Below are 25,489 nucleotides of genomic sequence, written 5' to 3'. Positions count from 1 at the left end.
AAACACGAGCCGGCTAGGCTTGAGGGACAGAGAATAAGAGAGGGACGCACACTTGCCACTGTTAATCCCATCTCTGACCACATTGTCGGAGCACTGGGACGGGTGCTCTTACCTTTACATGTCTTTGCACCACAGACTGGAAAAGTGGCAGACACACCCCGTAACTCTGAGTGTTGGATTCTGGTGTTCTGCTTTGAGAAGCTTTTGTCTCCCTTTCTGTTTATGAGAGTCCTGCTACACATTTTTGGAGTGTGTTCTGGTGGTGCAGAATAAATAAAGTTGCTACACATCTGTTCCACATGTTATTTGAGCATCTCAAACTCAGCAACTCAGCATCAGTTTCCCAAATACAAAGATTAATAAATAAAATGCCACGGTAAATAATATGCAACACTGGTGTGTTAGGTTTTCCTAAGAACAAAGAGGAAAGGAGCTTGCTGATATTACTGCTCTTAAGATCTGTAAGCAGTACTTGATCTAGTAGTTAAAGTGCTGGTCCAGAAATTTTCCAAAATTGGTCCAAAAAAAGAGAAAGATACAATTTTCTAAAAAAAATTTATCAAGTATTTCTTGTGTAGCATCCCTACAGGGATGGAACAGAGGCAGGGTAAGGAGAGAATGAATAAGCAGGTACAGTGATTTGCACATTTTGACAGCCCAGTCAAAACAGTGAGTTGCCTCCAGCTGCTCTACATTTGAACACTTCCTGGATGAAACTCCTAATTAATTTCTTTTCTTACTCTGGATTCCCTCTGGAGTCTGTCCATTGAAGAGGAGAGTGTCTGCAGACTCTGTGCCCCTGGCAAATCTGCAAGGAAGTAGAGGAGATGGAAAGGGGAGATGGGCAAATAGAAATTAGACGTACTTGTGATGTGGGCATGCAAAAATAGAGGAAACAGATGGGAGAGATGAGGAAAACAAGGAAGTTAATATACCTGAAATTGCCATGTGTAGGTGGTAGTAATTTGCCCTCAGTTAAGAGCCTTCTTTCTGAAAGCTTGTCTCTACAAATGGGTTACTGTAGTTAATGTTGTGTTATTCTTTCAGAGCTTTTTTGGCTGTAAATTGCTTTGTGGGCTGACACCAGGAGCTGGGTCAGCTGTTTCACAGCCACCCGCCTTGCTTTTGTCGGTCCCATGTGCCAGCAGTGAGAGTTCCTGTGGGGAAACACCCAGCAAGGCCCTTGCTGCTGGAGCTGCCGGGAAGGAGGGAGCCCAGAAGGGCAGCCAGTTCCCGTGGGTTGCTGGCCCTCGCTCTGGGAACAGCTAATGGCCCTGGACTGTCATCCAGCATCTCTGGAGCAGTGCTGCTCGGGAAGTGAAATTCCATGCGGCAGATGCCGTGCTGATGTAAATTGCCGTAGCTCTGCAGAGGTTTAGGAAGCAGTGGGAGATGCTGAGAGCTTTCCCTGCCAGGCTTTTAGAAGCTGTCATAATGTGTGTAATTACAATTAGCCTTGGTGATCTAGTTTTATTGGGAAAAGGCTTGTCAGCAGTAAAACAGGTTTCTTTAGTATGCCAGTAATAATGGAGAGTGCAAAAATTTTTTTGAGGCCAGAAACATGATCGTGATGCAAATGTATTCCTCGCTTTTTCCCAGAGGGATCCAGGATAATGAGCTTTATATGCAAGACAATTCCACTTCTGAATCTTCTAAATGCAAGAACGGAAAATCCCTTCTACCTCTGTGCATTACTCTCTTCATGTGAAAGAGGTTTAAAGTGATTAATGTTCAGCAGGACTTTGTGTTTAAAATACTATTATGAGCATGGCTGTAATTTTTTAAGTGTGTGGTATTTAGGAGGTGACTTGGCTTGGGACCAAAATAGGTAGTTTTGAGCACCAGTATTTTCTCTGTTGTTCATGTGGCAAGGTGCAATCTTGATTTTTCGACCTTAACATTTGCTGAAATACAGTCTACAGTTCAGTCAAAATAGTAGTGACTGTTGCATGTAGCACTACTTGCAAATCAGTTTCCTAAACTGTAACAAAAAACGTTCTCCAAACCTTCAGCATTGCTGAGCTATTCCAGTAAGTGGTATTTTTAATTGTGCATTCTTTGTATCAGGATGAATGACAGAACCTGGAGTTTGGCTGAGCAGGATGAGAAATGTAGTGCTGTTCCCACTTTTAACCTAGACTGAGCACTCTGGTGAGGTTTTGCTTAATTTCCTCTTGCAGATGTGTGCCTTGTGTAACAGCGAGACCTTACTCAGGGAAAAAGTTCTGTGTGGAAAGAGTTATAAATTCACACCTCCCTCATTCCACAGTAGTTCCCACGAGCAGACATGCCTTAATACTAACAGTGCATGTGGCTAATGGATATATTTGTATAGTTTAATGGTATTAATAGCGAGTGTATCACAACTGACTTAATTTATATTCTTCTGTCTGACTGGAGGGACCTACATCAAAGGAGGCTGAAATGGAAAGTAAGCAGGGTATGAACCATGGCAGAAATGAAGCATCTCTGGAGGCAATTCCAGAGGCCATTAAGAGAACAGTTCATGAACTATTAATGTATTTCTGCGCTGCCAGCTAGGCCTGTTTTTCCCAGGGCCCAAAAGCACACTAAGCTATTAAAAACCTTGTCTAACAAGGAAAGAGGTGGAGACCTGCTAGTATCTATGCAGGAGGATATACTGAAGCAAAGATGGACAGCTTTGGATGCACTGGAGCCAGCGGGAGCTGGGTAAATTTGCAGTAGTTTGCAGGACCAGGCACACATCCCAGCTGAGGTTCTCAGTCCCCAGTCCAGCCAATATGCCCATGTGCCAAAGCAGGCTGCACTGGCTTGGGCACACAGCAGCGTACAAGTACTGCCCTGCTAATTCTGAGGCCCCAGTGCTTTTCCTTCTCTGTCTCTCTCACAGGAGAAAAGGTGAGGCAAGTGGGCTTGAGCCTCCTTTGAAGGAGGTGGTGGGTGGAGAAGGGAGTGATCTGCCTGCTCACCTCATACCCAACAGGTAAAGGAAGCTGGGAAGATACGAGTTTATGTAGCTGCATCAGTAGCTTGCCATGGGCACTGAGAGATGAGCCCCTGGAAGCTGCTACCACAGGTCAGAAATTATTGTTGTCATTACAACAAGGGAACTGAGGGGAAATCCGTCTCCATTTTTAAATATATATCTTTTAGAAGTAGTTGCTCAGAAGAACTTTGTTCTTCTGCGTGGATTCTGGGTTCTTCTATATTGATTATACCCACATTAGAGATATGTGGTATGTGGTGCTGTGGATTAATGATGTGACAGGTTTTTGTTCCCTGACAGTTTCTGGACAATTTTTAAGAAAATGTAAACAAATTACTTGTATTCTACTTCACTGCTGTTCAAGTTCTACTGTCAAGGCAAACAGGAAGAAAGAAGGAAAAAATAAAACAAACCCCCCAGCTACAGCTGTAAGTATCTGTTTCTTTGTTTAAACCTTATAATCTCAGTGGACCTGTATAAACCCTATTCTTTGCAAATTTATAATTCCAATGCACTGAAGCACGCCTCAGGCAAGTCCTGCTCTCTGCTGCTTTAGTTATGCTTTGCAGTACTTAACAATAAACCTCGTTGTTGCTGTGGGGAGCCAAATCCACTGCAACACAGCAAAGGCAATTAAAAACGCAGGTTAGCAGGAGACTAATGTCCACACTGATGAACACAATCAATAGGCTTGTTGCAAGCATTGATTTCCTACCTAGGAATAAAAAAATTATGAAATTGTCAGTTGTGAATGTTAGGTATATATTTTGGATTGATTTTGATATTGAATAGCTACAGAAGCGGGATAGATAGCTAATAGGTGTGTACTGAACACATTAAAACACGTCAGCAGAATGACTTTGATTTGGCCTGAGAAGCTGGAGTTGAATCAGTGACCCACCTGAGGACAGCAATAATGCACCACCTTCATGTGATGGCTGACACTGAGGGTGGTGGTGTTTAACTCAAAGTCTGTGATGCTGCAGAAATACAAATCTGCTGTTGGCCTCTATAGTCTCCCCTAAATCATTCAGGGCCTAATTAAAGTAAAGGCCTTAGATACTTAATAAAGACTTGATTTTGGGATCAAATGTGGCCTGCAATCAACAGAAGGTGGCAAACAGAAACTATCTCCCTTCTTGGGCAAGGCCCAGAAAACTGGCCATGATCTTGACAACTTACTGGTTGTTCAGTGATTAATCTCTGGGCATCTACTCTGTCGGGTTTATTTCCTTCTTCCTGGTTCTTGGCACTGCTTGTCTGGGGGAAGGTTGGTTTGCCTTGGTGTTCCATGTGTTGGGGCAGCAGGCACGGTACCAGCATAGGGGCTTGACATAAGTTGTACAGCATGTGTAGTCACTTCATGGAGTGTGGGTGCTCTGGGGCAGGACAGGGGTTTCAAGAAAACCTTCACTACTGTACAGCCATCCTAGGATGGAGGTATCTGTTATGGGGTTTTGTATTTAGCTGGTTTTTATCAAGACATCGCTAAGACATTATCAAGAATTTTACTCTTCTGCTGATTAAAATATTAGCTATTGGGAAAACTGACAATATTTAGGATAAGTCTCCTAAACCTCCTGGTCCACAGGTGGATATATTGCAGTTGGGATTTTTTTTTTGTATTTTGGTGTGCCTTTTTTTTTTTTTTTTTTTTAACTTTGCTGAATGCACTTTTGCTGAACTCTTAACACTGAAGCACCACTTAACAATGAATATTGCCTAAGTTCTGATTAATGCATGGGATGTGTGAGATGGGGACACAGAAGGCAAGAGAGATCTCCTCCTGCTAGAAGCAGTGTAGCCACAAAACCCTATTCTTAGCACTGCAAAAGTTTTCAGGTGGATTATCCTGCACTGGGTGTGTACAGACACGCTGCCACAGCTATGACAGTGCTGTGCAGACAGAATGTCTTAGCTTTTGCAGACTATTCAGTACTGAATTGGCTGGTGTGGGGAAGGAGGATGTGCCAATGCATCACAGGATACAGGGCTTGTAGATCAAGTGTAGAACTAAGAGCTCACTAATTCAGAGGGAGACTGCCCAGGAATTTAGAGATAAATGCAAAACTTTCCGTCCTGTCTTTTTTTTGTTCTTTGTGGATGTGGAGGGCAATTGAAAGGCAATAAAGTGAAAGAAAGATGCAAATTTGTATTAAGGCTGGAGTGTCTGAGATGATACAGTATTGGGAAATTTCTGTGTGCTGAGTAGTGTGGTCTGATAAAACAAACCCTTTAAATGCTTCTTAGAAGATAGCTCCAGTCCTAGGTGCCTACAGGACTGATCCATGAAAAGAAAATCCAGGTGATTGCTGAGAAATTGCCCAGAAATGCAGAGAGGAAAGGAATCAGTTGAACCATGAACTGTGTCTCATTGTCCAGAGACTGTGCAGAGACACCAAGGAAGTGAATGTCAGGGAAGCTTTCTTCCTACCTTGGGAATGTATTTTGTGCTTGATCACACAGCAGAACTTTCTTCTTCTTGATGCTAAGTGTCTGGCAAGGACAAATTCCATCTTCAAGGTGGGCTCCAGTCCACCTGCCAGTTTTCTGGGCTCCAGAAAAGGAGCCAAAAGTCTTCTTCTTGAAAGTCTTCTGTGAAACTTAACAGCACTCTTGGCAGTGACCCTTTTTACCCTTATAAAATGCTCTCTTGGGCAATTGTAAATATCTTTCCTCACAGGGTCCTAATAGCCATTGCTGAAATCTTCTGGTCTTCTTTTCACCTAGTAACTCAGTTAATTTCTAAGGTTTTCTGCAGACCACTAACAACTCAGATCAAGTATCTGCGCCACATTGCAGAAAATTCCTAGCCCTAGAAGAATAGCAGTGACAGAGTAAACCTTGCAAATACAGATAGCTGGGATCCAAATCCTGGAAATTCATGTTTGGATAAAACCTGAAACCCTGAGCTTTTCATATGTCTATAAATTTCAGGAAGGATTGACCTACTCTGTTGAAATTACGTGAGTTTATTATCAGGACAAGAATCACTTAAAAAACCCAACTCAACAAGCACAACCAAATAAATCACGACACCAGAACCCACATCTATCTTTAAATGCTTTCTCACATGCAATTCAAGTGTTTGATCCTAACACTGAATGCCATTACTTGGCACATAAATCTTGTAAATGTGTGAATTACTAGTTTTTTAAACTGATGTATGGAAGGAAAGGCTGGTCTCATCGTCTGCAATCTCCATGAGAATCGTGCTTTCAGAATAACCGTGAACGATGGCAACGGTTTCCAGCTTTAAGGACCTTTTTAGGAGAGCAGTAGATAAATACACAGTGATATATAAACAGAGAGTACTCCATCTGTATCTGAAAAGATAAGTGAGTTTTCCTGAGACGTGTATAACAAGGCATTTTATTTTTTCCGGTTTGATTCCAGTAACCACAGCATTTCTTGCGTGTAACCATCTATTCTTAACTCAGAAGCTAAGGTTATCTGTAGCAGCCACAATAACATAAATTATATTATCAGTGAGGCAGTTCATCTGAAAACTGATACAACACAAACAAGAAAACCCTTGGAGTGTTTTGTTGGTCCTTTCGATCAGTGCTGTGTAAATACAGAATATTAAGTTTATCTGGAGCTACCGCAGTCTATAAATATTCAAGTGTCTGCTGCCAGTTTTGTGGATGTAAACTCATGTTACACTAATGTAAATTATAAATTCAATCACAAATGAGGAGGACTTTCAAGAGACAATTAAGTGCACTGAAGTATTACATATCTAACAAGCAAAAAATCTTAATGAGTAAAGAGGGGAAATAACTGTGACTTCTCAGTGGAACTTCACATATAGCTAGCTCTGCAAATATTCTTTCTCTGCACCAGAGTCTCAGTAAGTCTGAGAGTTCTCAAAAATAAAAAAGCAAAACCACTCAGTTTTATACGTTTTGTGAAATGTGCAAGATGTGATTATTTAGTTCTGCTACCATGTACATGCCACTGTGTGTTCAGAGAAGGGGTGTTGCTTACATGATTCCTTCAATCGCTCTGGAAAACAAGGCAGTTCTCCTCTGTGTCCTCCTACTTGGAAAAGTGGGGTGGAGCTTGGTGTAAGAGAGTTTGCCATGTAAGGACTGATTCATGCCTCAGCATTCTCTGCTGAGAAATCCAATACCTTTTCAATCTCTCTTACCCAGTTTTTGTCTGACCAACTTTCCTATGTCTCCTTGTGCTTTCCAGTGATTAGGAGAGATGGGATTCAGCCCTATTCCTGCCTTGTCATCTGTGCCAAGAAGTTTTCAGCATCAATGCAAGACCTTTTGTAAAGGGATTTCACTCTGCTAGCTGTCAAGAGTGTTGCAGTAGATGCTTGTAATGCAGTGTTGCATAAGAGTATGATTTGTTAAGAAAGCACATTATAATGCAGGTTTTTAATCTGGGCACCAGTGTCAGTGAAGGATAACAACGATTTCCATAGTGTGTAGCTTCCTGAGGCTACAACACAGGTTCCATTTAGCACAGCACAGATCAGTGCCAATAAAGTTCAGTTGTTAACTACAAATTTAGTGAAGCTTTATATGAGTGTTTGTGAGCACATCTGGTAAGGCCTGCATCTAATCCTGACTTGATGGGTGCTGATCACAGGCACTTCATGATTGCCATGCTGGCATAGGAGTTTAGGAAGGACATTGCTGGTCAGAAATAATTCCAGTATGTCCTGAGCAGCATTAGGGATCTGCTGGGCAGCCAGAGAAGGATTACTGGTTTTACATGTTGAAGATTCTCTAGTTTAATCTGTTGGGATTTTTAAATGGGGGACAGGAACTGGGAAAATTCTGTTTTTCAAATACATGTAATCCCTTTGATATTAAAAAAAAAAGAACAATAACTTCTGATTATCCTCAAATCCATAAACTGTTTCACTCACAGGACATGTATCAGAGTGTAGTGGGCAACAATCATTACATTTATCAAATTCATTGGAAATCACCAAGTGCCTGCTAGCTTTTGTCCTTCAAAAAGCATGTCACATTGCAAAATTCCAGGTGTCCACCATCTCTGAAAAGTCAAGTAATGAGTTAAGTTTGAAATTACTGGAGGCAACGCTCCAAGTGAGCTTTTTTTATTGACCACCTCTTTTTATGTCCCTGTTAATTTTGTAGCTTTCCTTTTTCCTGTTATTTCAACACTTGGCAGTCTGATATGCTTTTCCTATGCAAAAACTTACTGGATTGTAACAATATTACTGTAGGACATCCCTTTTTGTAGGTTCTTCTATTTCATTTTGCAGGAAGTTTTCCATTATATCATGTTACAGCTCCTATCATCCAAAACATTTTGAGAGCTCTGCACTGGTACCAACAGTTTTCATAAGGTGTTAATACTGGAAAGAAGAGTCCACTACAAAATGCCATGCAGAACACCTTCCCTGAATTGCTGAAAAAGCCTTTCTAGGGAAGGTGTTTACTGCTCAGCTCAGAGGTTCACCCATTGGACTATGAGAAGGAAATACTGCTTTTTGTTTGCTTGTTTGTCCAGAAGAAAGGAAATTGTGTTTGCTGTTACAAAATCTAGCAATGGCTGCTATGTGCACTAAAATTTGAAGCTTCTCAAATGGAAATTAGAATTGCAAACCCAAACTGAGCCCCCCAGCTAAATCTTTTGATGTGTTCATGAATTAATTACCCATAGCTGAAGGAAATTAGAGCAGAGTTCAAAGCTGAGAAATATGCAAAGGAAAATACTGTATTAGACAGAAAATTAACTGTAAAAAGTCTAGTCGAGTTTCTTAGGGTCTCGCTCTTAGGAAAGTTTCACCAGCCCTTCTAGTGAAGATTTAGTTTCACTAGAATTCCAGCTCTAGAAAGTGTTGGGGTCTCAGATGTGTGTGTATTGTGCCTTTCAAACTATGTGCTGCCACAGCTAATTTAGTACAACCTTCTGAAACTTATTTATAGTCAATCATACTTTTGCAGGATTGGGGTGGACTGAAGCTTTAGGGGGGCCGAAGAAGCCCTGGAGCTTGTCTTTCCCTGCTGTTGTGATGCATCTAAACTAGGTCTGAGAGACAATAAGAAAATGTTACTTAAATTTAATTTTCTTTGTAACCCATAAAACCAGGCACAGACCCAAAGCTTCTAAAATCAGTTTACAGATTAATTAAGGTATTAATCTTTTCATCTGTAATTTCTTGTAACTGTAGGTGAAGGAGAACTATACAAAGGAAAGATGGATTATGGTTAAAACCCTACAACTCAGCCTTTTCTTATATTATTCTTCCAAGCAAAAGAAGATTAAGCAAAGAAAACTAACAGTGAAGCTGCAGACAATATAATGGTTTGCAAATATGTGTAATGGTTTTACTGAATAATCACATTGGGCTGAAACCAGCCAGCCAAACAACCCAAACTCCTTAAAATCAGATTTTTCCCCTGTGGGATGGGCAGTGAGTTCATTAAGCTGTATGATTCATTAAAGACAGTTTTACAATGTGTAGGACACAAATCCCATGTGCTCCAGCCTCTCTTCTAAAGGAAGGGCTTTGGCCTATGCTATTATTGAATTCACCTGAAATGCTTTAACTTCAGCTGTGGCATTTCCCAGTCTCCTCTTCCCCAAGTCAAGAAAGGGTTGGAGAAGTAGTACAACAGGTGAGTGTAATTGCTCTGATAAAGACTTTTCTCCCTTCCTTGTCTCCTGCAACACTGTGTTTCTTTAAATCCTAAAATTCATTCAGTAGTGAAAGTAGGAGCATGTTGGCTTGAAATGTGGGGCAAAGACCGTCTTACCTCCTTGCAAGTGTGTTTCCTGCAAGATTAAAAATGCTTTGACTTACAAAGCTTCCAGAGATGACTCCTGTAAGGTAGGATTAAACAGGAAGGTGTTCTAGGGTGTTCCCTGCTATAACAAAAAACTGTAGTAAGTGTTTGACTAGAATTCTGAGACTACTGGAGTTAGAATTTAAGGTGTTTGGGGTTTTTTTTAAGGGAGAGTTAATTTCTCACTTAGTGAAGGCTTCATTAACTAGAAAAGACTAATGAACATTAAATGGTTTGAAACTACTTGCTAAAGAGGATTGTGTCTGCCAGGATTGAGAGGAGGAAATGCTGTATTCTGAGCAGAAAATCCTGCCCTCCTGCTTATGGAAAGGTAAATATAGACTGAAGGCAGGTGTAGAATGGAATATGTCTCTGGACCTTGGTGGGGAACAGCAGATTTATGTTCCAACAGCACCACATACTTGGGCAGGTGCAGGTTGGTGCTGCTGCTGCAGGGCTCCTGCTCTGTGCCCTTTTAAAGGTGATTGGTGCTTCAGGGGACACTGGAGGAGAGAATTATGGTTAGTTCTTAAAAGCTTTGTCTGTGCAGTTTGAAAAATAGCCTGGGAGTGGGGCATAAGGACAGAGAAATAGTAGCCAGGACCACATCTCCAGTGAGGCCAGGGTACTTACCTGGCAGCAGAGAGTAAATTGAAAAGCCAGCTCAGGTGGAAGAAATCGAGGCCATGGATGAGCTACTTTATCCTTGCAGATAACAGAGTGTGGATGTCAAAAAGCTGAACCAACTGCCTGGGACCTGAATGAAGTTTCAAAGGGTATTTTATAAATATATACGCACACATGGCTTATATAACTTCTTAAGATACAAGTCTTGCTCATGTAACTGAGATGTATTTCAAGGAACCAAGATTTAAACTCTGCATGTATTTCTAAGAGCTGTGTGTTACTTCTTTATCACTTCTGTGCTAACAGAGCAAAGATTTGTCGATTACCCGTTTATTCCTAGCCTTTTTAACTCTAACTTTAACTCTCTGAAGAGTGGAAGTGTAGCTTTTTTTTCCTGTGATTATTTGCTATGGAATTTTATTTTACAGCAGTTGCAAGCTCATCTTAGTTTAGGATTTATAGGGTAAAAAAATACAAAGGACTAATTTCTAACTCATAATGCACTGCTTACTGACAATGTCCCAATGATTCTGCAAGCAAATTAATTTTCCCTACCTGTTCTATAAAGAATTTTTGTGTGTGTGTTCATTCAGCAGCTGCAATTTATGGCTAAATATGGCAGCAGTACCATAGAATATTTTCAGGTTAAGAAAGTTAAATTTATTGGCTCTTTTGATGGAAATAAAAAACTTTAGCTGAATCCCATCTTGTAATTTGTGCTATGATGCAGTTAACTCATAAGAGGTCAGAGCTTTCTCTTGAAACTACCTAAACATTAAAAAAAAAAAAAAATTAAAAAGTGCTTAGTCTGTCTGGGATGTGTTTTCCAGTCCAGAGTGTAGAAACCATTAACTCAGGGCTACTACAGCATCCCTAAAGTGCCACAGGATGGCAGCCTTTCAGAGTAGTGTGTTGTTATCCTGTGAAAAATCCTGCAACTCATTTTCTGCCTGAAAATTGAAGAGCGTTCTGGTGTACTTCTTTGTTACAGAAACCACTATCCAGCTACATCATGTTGTGTTTTGTCTGAATGGTCATAGAGCTTAAAAGGTTGTTCTCTGTGGTGCAGTCTGCATTTTAAGCCTGTAGCTGAGATTAAAAAAACAGGGCAATCAAATATGGGTGTGGAATTCTAGTTCTGGGTTTTTCTTCTTTAACCTACACTGTGCTTAATGGAGTCTGGAGGGTTAATCTCTCTTTCCTCTTGCATGTGATGAATTGGTTTGGTTCCTCACTCAGATCCTTCAAATACTTTCAATGACATTTTGTTTAAGGAGAGATTGCAACCTTAAACTGTAGTTTGAATAAGGCCAGCCATTATTGTGGGTGGTATATGCAAAGCAATTATTACTGTTGGTTGTTGCAAAAGAGATTCCTGCACATGTGCAGGTCTCTAAGATTACCACAGACAGTGAAGGAGTTGTGCTCAGATGGAGCTGACTGCATCCATGAACTCTGCAGGACTGTGTGACCTCAAAGTTTATGCAACTTTAATACTCACATAAAGAATTAATCAGTTCCACACAGGCTTGCAACTGTGTTCATAGGATAAAAATTACAAACTTTTTTTCAGTCTTGATCTAAGATTCCTTAGTACATAATTGTGATGTAAAACAACAGCTTTGAGGTTACATTGGAGTTGATGTCTGCATTAATTGTGAAAACTCAGTTCTTACAGAATGAAACAATAAATACTTCCACTTAAATCAACATAAGTACCAGGAATTGAATTCTCTTCTGAAGCAGCTGTCTGGGTCACATCAAAAAATGCATGACCAGCAGGTTGAGGGAGGTAATTCTGGCCCTCTACCCCACTCTTGTGAGACCCCCTCTGGAGTGCTGCATTCAGCAGGTCTAGATTAGATGTTAGGAAGACATGTTACTGGGAGGGTGGTGAGGCACTGGCACAAATTGCTCAAAAAAGCTGTGGATTCCCCATCCTTGGAAATGTTTAAGAACAGGTTGGATGGAGCTCTGAGCAACCTGGTCCAGTGGAAGGTGGCCCTGCCTATGGAACTGGATGATCTTTAAGGTCCCTTCCAGCCCAAACCATTCTGTGATCATATATTGGACCCAAGCCTCATTTCAGGGCATCAAGGCACATTGAACTTGTCTTTCCCAAAGTTGTCTTATACACATTTTGTCTACTAAATACATCCCAGAATTTTTTTCCCTGTTAGAGGGCACGACAGAACGTTGCCAGCTGCTCAAATTTGTTCCAGCAGGGCTTCATCCTGTTGAGTCAAGCTTCCTTCAGAGGCCCATCTCAAGCACCTCAACATGAGTGTTCAGGACAGTGCAATGAATCCATGTGTATTCAGCAGGAACTTGTTGCCCACGGCCAACCCCTCTGCGGTGGAACCTGCTTGCCATGGATTCTAAAATAAGGCAATTATTTATGTTAATGGAGCTCAAAGGAGAAATGGGGCCAAATGCACAACTGTAATATAGAAAGTTTTCATTTTGATTGAGTTAATCCAACCACAACTTATGAGCCAAAGTCTGTTTGCTTTGGTGCACCAAAGGGTGCAAATCATACTTATGCTTATAGCAAACACACTCTGCAAGCACGGACTTGCAGTCGTAAAACCACTGTCTAGGTTCACAGCAAACAACCAATGCTTTATTAGAATAAGGACATCAAAACTTAAACAATCTCAGAATTTTTCCCATTATTAACATTTTCTGTGGAGAAACTCTCTCAAAATGAGATGACTGCTTTTATTCTTTGCCAATTCAGTTACGCTAATTTTAGATGTAATTTCTTACTGTTATGACTACTATCTGTATTAGGATGTGTTTCTTTCTGTACTTTCATTTGGGGTTTGTTTCCAAGAGGTCTGCAGTCTGAGGAGAAAATGCAGTGAAACATTCATGGGCTGTGCTGGAAGTGGGGCAGCACGCAGTGGCACGCTATACCAGCATTTGGTGTTCTGTTTTGTAGTTCTTGCTTGAGTTTTGAGGAGAGATTGTAACCAAAGCTGGGCAGATGGTGCTCCCAGACTAAGAAAACTCTAAGAAGTCTCAGTATTTAACCCAAATAGGGTGAAGCCTGTGCTTCAGCACAGTTCTGTGACCCTACAGCTTCTACCAGCTACAGCTTCTTTTTTTTTCCAGAAAAGCAGGACCTTTTAAAAGTGTGAGGCAGCTGCTCTGCCTTCTCCATGCTGCTGATTTTCCAGATCCCCAGCTCACCTACCACTCATGTGGGAAGGTGGTTCACAATTTGTGTTGCACCTCAATTACCAACAAACCACAAGCCTTTCTCAGCTTCTAAGGCTTTCTGAATGCACCTGTGGATAAGCTTGAGAGAGAAAGGTCAGAGAGAGAGATATTTTCTACCTTTTAGCTTCCTGCCTTCCTAAGAAAAAAAAAATTTCTGCGATGAGAAATATTCTGAGGGGTGGATGTTTCTGGCCCAAACATCCCCCAGGTACTGCCCCATAAATCCAGGTTCTGCATTCTGTAGAAGCACTGATTATATGATAGGAATACCATCCTTTTTAACATCAGTGAATTGGTTCTTTCCAGGTGCCTCAGACACATTTTGAATGACTAGTTTGGCCCTTTGCTTGTATGATTAAGAGAAGGAAAAAATGAGTCATCTCATTCTGAGAGCTTCTTCACAGAAGGAAAAATTCTGCTGTCTTAATGGTAGTGTATATATTATGCTCTGTGGACAGGCAAAAGAAAAAGAGGAGTGATAGAAGGATTCAGTTTTCAGTCAGGATTGTTTCATAATGTCAGGGAGCTTGAAGAGAGCATATGAGAAAAGCCAGAAAGGTTCTGTCAGAATCACTGTTTTTCTTTTCCTGTTTCTAAAGAATTTCATGTAATGATGGGTGACACAGTCTATCCTAGAAGGCAATACCAAGTTACAGTCTATCCTACAAGTTAATATCAAGTAGTTTTCCCCACCCCCCACACTGGCCGATTATATAATGCCTTAGTACAGTAGTCCCCAGTCTCCTAAAAAATGTAGAGTAAGTGGATATTTGATTACTTCGAAGGATATCCTGGTATGTGTACTGTGATAACCCTAAATAACGTAGAGATTAGTGCTCCAAGGAGTCAGATAAACAGGTACTGATATTCATCTAATTTAGGCTTAAATAAAAAGGTAATCACACATTTCTCATTTACTTTAAGAAAATAGCTTATTTAAGTAAATTGATAAATATCTCTGTATTTCTTTATTAGTGCATTTTTTGTCTTTGTTTTTGGAGCATTCTCTTCAAATCTTAAATTCCTGAGAGTGCAGTAGTTCCCTGTTTCCCTTCTGAGAGCTTGGAATTGCAAGGAGATGCTACTGTCTAATTTAGCATTCAGTTGTACATGTTGTAATTAGTAAGTGACATAATGATACCTTGTAGGCAGAAACTGGAGAACCTAACTTATTTCTTGTCACTGTGTGGAGGGAAAAAAAAAGGAACCCCAGACACAGCCCTTTAGTTCTGGAGAGATTATCCACAGCATTACAAGTGTATTGTGCCTGGAATATTATTAACCTATTGAAATTATTTCAAAGGGCAAACACAGACCAGTGCATTTAAGTGTAGTTTAGATTAATCTCTGCACCAAGAGAATCGCCTTCAAAAACTCTTAAGAGTCATGCGGATATTTTGGTTTATTCTGAGTTGGGTTTTAGCCAGAAGTGTAAACAAATGAGTACCAGCTCTGTTCTTGGGCAGGACTTCATGTGGTCAGCAGCTGAATTGCCATTGAGTTTCAAGCAATGGAACTAGCAGAGACTGTGTGAATTATTTTTTTCCCTGTTCAGGTTAAGAAAAAAACCTCACCACGCTTCCGTTCACAGTGGAGAATTTGTCTACATCTGTCACTGTCTACCAATATACTGCCAATTCTTTTAATATTAACTTACTTGATGTATTTCCAGCGTCAAATATACAACTTTAGGCAATTCAAGAAAAGCAATTGGCATAAACTATCATTCTCTCTGAGCTTAATTTGCACCTTATTTAACTGTGTCTGTCCATAGCTCAGTGTACTTCTGCTCTTTGACAGAGCGTGAAGTGCTATGCTGCTAGAAATAAATAATGAAGTCTTCTGCAGGTTAATACACAGCGTCAGCTAATGCTTATGAGACTCCAAAAATATTTTAAAATCACCAGTTGTATAGTAAATATGTTTTCTTATGAAGCCAGGGTGAGAAAAGAACTTGGAGAGCATTATGATTTCTGCATCTTGAAGAAGGCAGCGAATCAAGGTACATTTTTAGTCCTTACTTTCTTCACTGTCTCAGCTCTTGTAGGTGCTTCTTGCTAGTAGCTTACTGTAGCAAGCTACAGCTTCTGTGTACATCCTGTATGATCGTGTATTGCCTCGTTATGCTGATTTTAGAGTCAAAAAAGTCTTACTGTCTTCATGCTCCGTGAGTAAAAAACAGAGTGTTTAAGGTTACTTATTAGTTTGTTATCATTGTTTTTTAGATTTCAGTTCCACGTGAAAGCCAAAACACCAAGCAAGCTAAAAATTGCCACCTCAAGTGTTTCTGTGCAGACACAGCATGGTAAAGCATAAACAACACACCTAGTTTAGAATAATGAATTACTGATGGTACTGACATTGTCACAGCTGCACTGCCATTGATGCAAAGATACTTCCCTGTTACTACCTATGGTGAGCAAACATTGTGAACTTCCCAGGTGTCTTGTACTCAGCCATGCTCTCCATTTTTATTATTTTCTGGCTGAATTTACCTTGGTTATTAGTGTCTTGGGGGTTTAATTTACTCTTTTTACCATTTCTTTTCTTCTTTGCTTCTGTTTTGTGAGTTTTTTTACTCAGAGTTTGAATTAAAATGCAGGAGACCAAGAGTTCTTCTTCAGGCTTAGTTGTTTATTATATCTTATTTATAATACAGCTGCACAGAGTGTGCCTCCAAGTTAACAGGGTGGAAAATGGCCATGAGTTCCAACTTCCAAGGCTTTTTAAGATCTAAATTATCCAACCAAGTAACTTGTTTTTATTTATAATCCAATAACTAGCTGTTCATGATCCGCAGTCCGGGATTTTTAATCCAATACCAGAACCCCTAGATTTGTGAAGAAAAAGGAGAAAGGAAGGAGATCCACACCCAAAATCCTCCATATTGTTACCTATATCCCCTAAACCTAGTTTTACTACATCTCTACATATTCCACCCAGTGATATAAGTTTTAATTACACAGCAACAACCTCCGTGTTATCACACAATTTAGGGAACCTTTCCCAGGGTTTCAGATTGAATACAGTGTGCTTCTGAGGATCGCTGCTTGCCAGCACTGAAAGGCTGAAATCCTCAGAAGCCAGGGTTCCAACACTTGGGAATCCCGGGTGCACAAACACAACGCTTTCCCGGTGTTCCCCCCAGAGAGGGAGGGATGCGGCTCCCGCAGGGAGCTCCAGCTCTGACCTTCCCCTCAGGCCACTGCTGCCAAATGCAGGCGTCGCTATTTTAGGATGAAAAAAGGGCTGAAAAGGGCCTAATTCCCAACGTGTCTGCCAGGAACACAGGTGTGAGGAGTGTGTGTGCGGGGGAAGTTTTGAGTTTTAACCTTCATGCCTTTTTGGTGCTTGAAAAACGCCCTTCGTAGAGAGCCCCCCTTCATAGAAGAGGCATTCATATTATTTGGGCTTTCAGCACGTTGCAGATGCTGCCTCAGTTATAATAAATACACGTTTTTTTAATTTCTTTTTTTTTTTTTTAACCTTTAGGTTCTGCACAGCAAGCACTTTGTGATGCTATTAAAATGTGTGTGTGTGTGTCTCAACACACAGGCGAGACCAGGGCGTCCCACAGCTGAATTAAATGGGAATCTGAGGACAACATTATCCCCCTTGCTTGCTGTGAGGTCAGATACTCCTGAGAGTTTTCCCTAATTTTCCTTCCTCACAAGGGCCTGTGGTTGACAAAACATTTGCATTCAAGAGAAGCTCTCAGCAAGTCCCGGACATACAAGAGATTTGCATTGTTTTTTGCTATAACTGTTAGGGAAAAACCTTCAACAAAACCCTGATTTTCTTGAGGCGCTGACCACATAGTGAAGAATGACTGTGGTTTTACTAAGTGTTATAACAGAATTGGCTGCTAAATTTGTTAATAATTTTATCAGGTGGTATTCTCTGAGATACTCATTTTTGTAATCTTGGTCTATATGTCTTCCACAACCAAGTCGCGTTCCTGATTATGTAAAAGAGAAATTATTTAAATCTTGGTTTTGATGTTTTTTAGGTACGATTCTGTCTTCTTTTAGAAAACTCTTGTGTTTTCTGGTTTGTGGAATTTTTTGTTTATTTGTTGCTTCCATAGTCCTGATGCATTCCAATTCCACTACTGTCTGTTTCATATCAAGAAGGCAGTTTAAACTTTTTTGAGTCCTATTTCAACTGTATGAGTTTTGGACTTTGGCAGGATTCTCTTGTGAAAGCTTTTTATTTTGAATTACTAAGATTTATGGTTGCCTAACCTTCCCTCAAAAAAAAAAAGGTTTTCTTATATCTTGTGTATTCATTCAAACAAGTTTAAAAAGAATATGTTTTACTAAAGTAACACAATGTGTTTTCAGGAGCTTGACACCAAAACCCACCAAAAGCAGGAACCTGATAGCCCACAGCATTTCTTTTTCTTATTGTACCCTATATATACATGCATATTAAAATTCTTTTCCTTTAAAGATTTCAAAATTATTAAAGGGATTTCTAATGGTAACATGACTATCACTTTAAAAATAATTCTTTCTGTTCTTATTTGCTGGAGGTAATATAAATGATTGTTTAAGTGGAAACCAAAGGAAACCCCCAGATTCAGAGTTATGATTTTGCAGTATACTTATTTCAGGAGGTTTAGTTAAGCTGTGTCATTTAGGGGGGAATTCAGGTGCTAGAGATGGATGGGATTTCCTATTCAAACCTTTAAGGGACTGCCTGGTTTTACTGACAGATGTTCACAAAACAGTGTTTTCTGTAAAGTGTTTGTGTGCTTTTTTAATGTAATTGCTGTCTCATTTTAGAGGCAGTGCAGCAGTTATTTTAGTCAGGCCCCAACAACAGTGTTCTGCTATGCCATTGTAATTCTGCAGTGTCAACATGCAATAGCATTAGTCTTATTCTGAGATGTGTTCGTTTTTAATCCCTGCCATTATCCCTGGATTTTCAGGTTTCTAGCCTGCTTATCAGTTTTCTTAGAATGGTCTTGGGAGTCTCCAGGTTTTGAAAGAAGTCTGTCACATAATCTGCCTTTTTATCCTGCTCAGTTAGCGATTTAAATGCAGGAAGAGGAACTGCTTACACTGAGCCACCACAAATACAATAAATTTTAAAAAACCCACAGATAATCATGTGCAGGTAAAATTTACCATGAATCTTGCATCCTGCTATTTGGCTAGGTTTGTAACTACAACTCTTTTTGGTTGTCATTATTCCCAGGATAAAGTTGGATCAAAGAGATTTTTTTTTCAACAATATGTACTTGCCTTTTATCTGCATTAGCAAATAAGTGTGAATAGTCACCATCATACCACTAGTTCCATGCATGCACACTTCTCAGACAAAAGTGCTTTCTAAGGTGTCTGAAACACCAAACACTTTGTCTTTGAGACTGACCTCTTGAAGTAGGGTGGTTATGAACGTGGAGCTGGATTCAGCAAGGGCAAATCAATCAGAGCTTCCCCTGTCCAATCCTATGGATAAGTAGTAGGGCTGAATGCAGTGAGTCCTGTGGCATCCATATGTGTTGAGATTTCTGAGTCCTATGCCTCCACCCACCACAGACTGTAGTGTGAGGGATTCTGCTGCTCCTGTGAGATTTTGTATATAGGCGGCTGTGAATCCCTCTGGCAAAATCAATTTGGGCAGAGTTAAAGATAAATGAGAGCCTCTTGGTGATAATGCATTTATTAAACACTTATTCTAACAGTTTGTTGAAATAAATACATACTGTTGAACATGAAGACTAACCAAAACCCCAAACATTTGCTGTTCCCCGTGAAACAATGAATTTTAGTTCAAAGTTCTAGGTAGATCTGGTTCTGTTGGCTGTACTCCCTGTTCCCTGTACAAGGCTTTTGCACTCAAAAAATGGAAATGGCAATGTGCCATAAACCACATATTAAAATTACACTGTTATAAAAGCAAGGAAAAAGCACTTTGCAGCACTTTCACTTATCATTTAGTGCCAGCTGGCAGTGTGGGATTGGAAAGGCTATTGGTTAGTCTTTTATATTTGGTCTTGCTTGCTGTGTGATAAATAATAGGTCTATCTTCCCTGATGCCTTTATCTAGGATCTTGAACTGTTTCAACTCTGCCTGTGTATGGGAAGGGTTTAATTAAATAGGCCCTTTGCAGGTGTTGTATTTTACAGTTTCTTTACATGACTGTGCTGATATGCCCACAGCTGTTGGTGCCAGTGAATTTGTGGAATGCTGCTTGCAGTGTGCATCCATTCCATTGCTCGTAATCAAAACTAAATGAAAAGATGAAGCCCCATGTGCTTTAGAAGTGCAGCCCCCAGCCTATGCAAAGGGAAGATTTTTTTTTTTAAATAGCTAAAATCTTTAAAACAGATGCCTTGATGTTTTCATCATGCTCAAGAGCTGCCTCTATTGAGGAATGCCCCATAGTGCCAGTAGCTCAGTGAGCAGGTGCAGTGGGAGCTGCAGCTGTGCCCTGGGTGGGGGCAGTGGCTGGAGCCCCAGGTAAGGGGCTGTGACCTGCCCAAGGGCTTGAAGTGCTGCTGCTGAATTCAGTGGAAGGCTTTTCCTTCCTTTGTGTGTTCCAGAGCAGCCCCTCAGTGCCTGCTACAGAGAGCAGTGAAGGTGTGCATGGACTCAGAGGTCCCACATATCGCAAGAAGCAAGAGGTGGGTGGGAATACAAAGGTGATGATAGCAGTGGTTCAAGGTTCTCTAATTTACATACACTAATTTGTGCAGTGTGTGTATGTATGGAAAGGTAGTGGAGAAGTGGGAGAGTTTGTGGTGAAACTGCACCATATTCTGTGTTGTGCTCGGAAAAAAGAAGGTCAGTGATGTAGGCCAGCTTAGACCCAAGGGAGAGCTCCTTTTAGTACCCGTGGTGGTGCTGTGTGTGTAGTGTACTAAGCAGGAACATCAGGGAATATCTTGGAGATCTCTCAGTGCTACCAGGTGACTGTTGGCATCCAGCCCAAAGCTGATGTGCAGTCACAGCCATTCTGGAATACTTGGGGGAAAATAGAAACTTGAAGTCTCTCTTCCCACAAGTGGAAGTCAAATTATACCATACTCAGCTGTAAAGAAATGTCTTTTGATTTGTGTAGGAATCAGAAAATTTCTAAAACATGTATATAATAAGATCAATGGAATATAAATATGGCTTTAAAATTATGGTTGATCATTTGAAATCCTACTTGATGCCCCTGCCCATGATGATTTTTAAGGTCCCTTCTAAGCCAGAATATTTTAATATTCTATGATATAAGTAGTTTGGAACCTGAAATAAAAATTATTGTATCTTCAATCTACTTCACTGTAATCTTTACTCACTTGAGCACTTCTTTTCCCATGTTGAGACTTGTGCAATGTGGGGAGAAAGACTTGCTCAGAGCGGGCTAAAATAGATTTTGTAGTGGATGGTTACACTGCTTCTGTGCTTACCTGTCTGCAAAATGCATGCCTGCAAAGAATTTGAAAGTAGAGAAGTTACATTCTAAACATGGGTTTCTATAGTTTTGTGGAAACCGATAGTAAAACTTGCGTGACATGATCAAATAAAAGTAGGGTTTTGGTTCTTTTTTGCTAGCTTTTGTGTATTATTGACATCTATGTAGAAAGGCCTGTTATGTATGGATCTATATGTGAAAAAGTAGATTATATTGGAAAAATTAACCATGTTTCTCCATGCATTTTCTAGGAAAGAAAAAACAGATAATTCGTGCTCATTTTTGTTTAGATCTGACTTTTCAAGAAGAGATGCAATTGCATAAAGAAGGTGTGGTGGCTGCACATAACTGTGGTCTTTTCTGTAAAGATGACAATGGACCAACTGCTCTTGTGGTAAGTTATTAGGAAAAAAGCAAACAGGAACAGTAAGCATTGCTGAATAAAAACAGCCTCTCTGGCTAGAGACATGTTAAGTGTCCCAGAAAGTGGCTTCTGGAATCCGTATTTCCAGCATTTTCTTTTGGGCACCAAGGTTCCACTCTTGCTGAGGTTTTGCATTTCTGTGATGTGGGAAGAATGGGAGAGTTACACAAGGTTTTTGTTGACAAGAAATCTCTCCAGTCCCCAGGATAACCACTGTAAAATGACATTCACTGAGCTAATCATGTCAGAAGAGGTCTATGCTGATGAACTTTCAAACTGCTTTCAAGGATTGTAACCCAGGATATTAACAGTTTAAATAATCTAGATTCACAAGTGTTAGGATAGGTATAAAAATACCCAAACAAATGTAGTATTTCATTAATGCTAAATCAAGCCAATCATTGGAGTCGTTTGACTTTATTTATTTGCTGGTTCTGTTATCTAAGGGTCTGACTGACTCTCTCATCCAGAAACACCTGAATCGTCCTCTTAGCTTGTCCAAGGCAAACTGCTTTAGTATTGGGGCCAGTGGGCTGATGGAAGCAGTCTTGTAGTGTTGTTAGTTTATTCTGTACTGACAATAAACACTTTACTTAAAGGTCTTTCTTTAATAATATTGAAAAAAACCCCACCAAACCTCGATTTGCAGGAGTAATTAAATTTCAAGTGTTTGCTTCTTTCTGAAGTAATGAAGTTTTAAACAAAGGCTGAAAGCAAAAAGCAGAAGGGAAGAATTCAAAACACTAAAAAAGGGAATAATAGGATATTTTTTTTTATTTATTTTTTTTTTAAATTTCACTCAGGCATAGCACATAACAGTTGTTACCAAATAATTTACTTCCTGCCCTAGAAAACAGTTACCTGGTATCATTCATGAAAACATAATAAAACTAGGAAAATGATATCCAGTCTGCAGCAATTGGAAGCCATCAAATGACTGGGACATGGCCTGCAGATAGGAGTAGGGTGGTACCACTGTGGATGAGCCAATTTTCAGCACTTGGTAGTAGCAGTAAGCTTTGGAACTAGACTACTCTTGTCCTGTGGAAAGCTGTGTAGGAACACCAGCGATGATCTTGGGGAAGAGCTTCTTTTAGCCTGTTTTGATTACAACTTGCTCTTCTTGAAGAGCTCTTTAGCCTTAATCTGCCTCAAAGACTAAAAATCATGAAGTAAATGAGAGCCACCCTGACAGCACCAGATCCACAATATCATGTATCTAATATTTGACAAATATTTTTGATAAATGATTCATTTTCAACTGTTAGGAGTTGAGCATAAAAAAAAAATAGCTTGTTTGAAATTTTGTGGCTGGTCTGTGGCTTACCCCTCATCTCCACTTCAGAAGAGTGGCAAGAAGGACAAGTCTTCATGATATGTGGGTTTTTAAATACACAAAGCTGTAAAGTCTTATCACTTCCTTATCTTGGTACCTGCAATTCTATGCCCTTCTGTATGTATCTGATGAGATAATCACCTACGTCTCTGTTAAATGTAGGGATTGAGAAATAGGGTAGAGCTGAAAACATTCATATCAGTTAAACTGGGCTCTTTGTCACTGCAGCTGTGAATATTTTATTTAGGAAAAGCAGCCAGAGAGAGAGAGATATGAAAGACAGTGCCTGCCATCTTAGCAACTTTGCAGATAGAGCACAGGTCTGAGTTATTTTTGATGCTCCAGAAACTGCTTCTGTCTGCTTAAACAGTTGTAGGAATAAACCCAAGGATCCTCTTTTACAGAACTGCACAAGTGAGTTATTTTCCCTGTGCTTTCTGTTTCTGACTTTGGGTTTTGCATTCACTTCTGTGCAGTAAATCCTGTCACTGCCTGGGAAAGTGGTTATGCCACAGAGCTGTTAGCTAAAAGTGCTGCAACTTTTTTCCAGCTGTACTTCCAAAACAAACAGGAGTCCTTCTCTGGCCATTCAAAGAACAGCTGTAGGCACTCAGGATTGTGAGAGGAGACCTGGACTGTCTATGTTCTGGACAGAGAAAGGAATTTGGATCAAGTGCAGTGGAAAATGTTTCCTCTAAGATAACTAGCTGGCTGTCATCCTTCACTCCTGCAGCTGTAGATAAGCTTGGCTTGAACGCCTGTTCCTCCCCAGACATTGTACGGGAAGCGTTGGGATTTGAGTTCCATCCAGGGAACCACAGGCCTGAGAGAGAGATGTGTCAATGGGCCACTCCTAGGTGTCCAAGTTTCTCACTGAGGCCAATGATTTTAAAAGAGGATCTGTAGTAAATGCTGGGTTTGGTGATCTGGAGCAGTTTTGATGTGGCTCTTCACGGCAGATACTGAGTGCAGTCCCCAGCGTGAGGGTTTGGTTATACAGCATTTTGTCCATCTGTTCTGTGATTCTGATTTTTTTGGTTTGGTTTTTGGGTTTTTGTTTGTTTGTTTGTTTGTTGGTTTTTTTTTTGTGATGGGAAAGAAGCTAAAGTTACTTTGGAATTTGTTCTTCTTCCTTGCTGCTTGTCTACAGGGGGGAAAGTGAAGTGAAATGTCATGACTTTAATAGGAATTTCATGGATTGACAATGCTTTCTTTTCCAGTTAACATTTGAAGAATTGGGGGTTTTTTTCTAAGTCTTCTTTCTCAATCCTTTCAATTCCAATTGAAAAAAAAAAAAAAAAGGAGGGGGGGTTGGATTATTATAAGCTTTTGCTGGGTAACCACTAAAAATTAAGATTTACTTATTTTTGGCATCAATTTCCACGTTACTGTTACTGCTGGCAGTAATGGTAACTCTTGGTAACTTGTTTTTGTTTTTCATGCTTTTTTAGCACAAAACATTTGAACTCCTCATCTCATTTCCAATAATTTTCTGTGTTAATGAGAGCACCTCTTCAGAAAGCAATACAACAATGCAGATTATGAGATTCTCTGAGAGTAGCTGGTTTGAAGATACAGGCAAAAGATATTTCTATCCTAAAGGGAAAAGGAAAGGCTGACCAAATGCAAAAGTGGAGCAGCTTTGAACTTTTTATCACAAATGTTAAGATTATATCTATAGAAGCACTCAAAAGACAGCACAGCTTTTTCTGTGGTGAGGTTAATAAATATGCTTGCAATTGGAAATTAAGACTTTATTTAAGAAGTCAGTTGAAAATGAGATATGTGAGCACTCTGTAATTTGTGTTTGTATAAACTTGATTTATTGAATCTGTGCAGTGATCACTGAGGTTAAGGGTGAGTTTCTTTTTGCTGCTGTTGTCTTTGTTTTTGTTTCCTTCAAGAGGCTTTCTTGCTAAGTTCTGATTAATTCTATTATTTCATAGGAATTTCAAGTACTTTGCTTGATTTCAGGAATTAATTTTTAAAAAATTTAGACTGTTCCTTTCCTGTGAATCTTGCCACTTGAGAAAAAGGTGAGTGTGACAGTCTTCATGTGAAGGTGCTACCAGTTCAGAAGTGATGTTATTAATAATTGCTGTATTACAGTATTAAAGTTAATGTTTTTTAATACCTGTAATGTCTATCATACCAAAGCCACTTTACAGAAGGTGTGTCAGCTGTCACCTCCTGGATGGTTTAATGCCTTGGTGATAACTCTAAATGATGCTGCATGCAAATGAAAGAGCTTCATTGATTGACAAGGATTCATCAGGGCACCTGGTGCTTTGAGGAAAAGTGCCATGCTTGAAAGGAATCCATGTCAAGATTACACCTGGAATCTGGGACCAAAAGAAGAGGAAACAAAAGATGTTTCATGGGCGTTTTCCAAGCCATAGTTTCATGTTGTAATCCTGCCTCATCTGTCTGTGGTAACAGTGGAAGGTAAGTTGGAGCGTGCCATAAGTTGCAGCTTGACTTGGAGCTGACAACAGGCAGCTGGCTGGTGTGGAGTTGATATCCGAGGACATGAGGACCCCAAATCAGGTGCATTAACACAGATACCAGTGGGATGTGAAATGCCACAGGCAATTTTGTTTCTTATCTGGTTGTTAATCCAGGAGGAATGTAGTTCTCCTTAATGTCCAGCCACATACTGTCTAAGCCTGTGTAGATTGTCTTGGACTTCAAATCAGATCTCTCAAATATCAAGTGC

General features: G+C 40.1%; 1 protein-coding gene across 28 annotated transcripts in view; it reads left to right on the top strand.

Annotated features, from left to right (window-relative positions):
* The first annotated feature begins 9,553 nt into the window (after window positions 1-9,553).
* The window catches only part of MAPK10 (mitogen-activated protein kinase 10), a 167,795-nt gene continuing 151,859 nt past the window's right edge, over window positions 9,554-25,489 (top strand). For 5 of the 28 annotated variants that reach the window (XR_011150501.1, XM_069012931.1, XM_069012937.1 and 2 more), the window contains exons 1-2: window positions 9,599-9,791; window positions 21,304-21,407. Coding sequence is in view for 11 of the 28 variants with exons in the window: in XM_069012931.1 (XP_068869032.1) it covers window positions 21,324-21,407 (84 nt within the window). In the remaining 17 variants the exon portion in view is untranslated. The other 23 variants (XM_069012934.1, XM_069012925.1, XM_069012927.1 and 20 more) reach the window with 15 other exon arrangements.

This window comes from Aphelocoma coerulescens, chromosome 4 (assembly GCF_041296385.1).
Source record: "Aphelocoma coerulescens isolate FSJ_1873_10779 chromosome 4, UR_Acoe_1.0, whole genome shotgun sequence".
Taxonomy (NCBI): Eukaryota; Metazoa; Chordata; class Aves; order Passeriformes; family Corvidae; genus Aphelocoma; species Aphelocoma coerulescens.
This window is presented reverse-complemented; position numbering and strand designations above follow the sequence as displayed.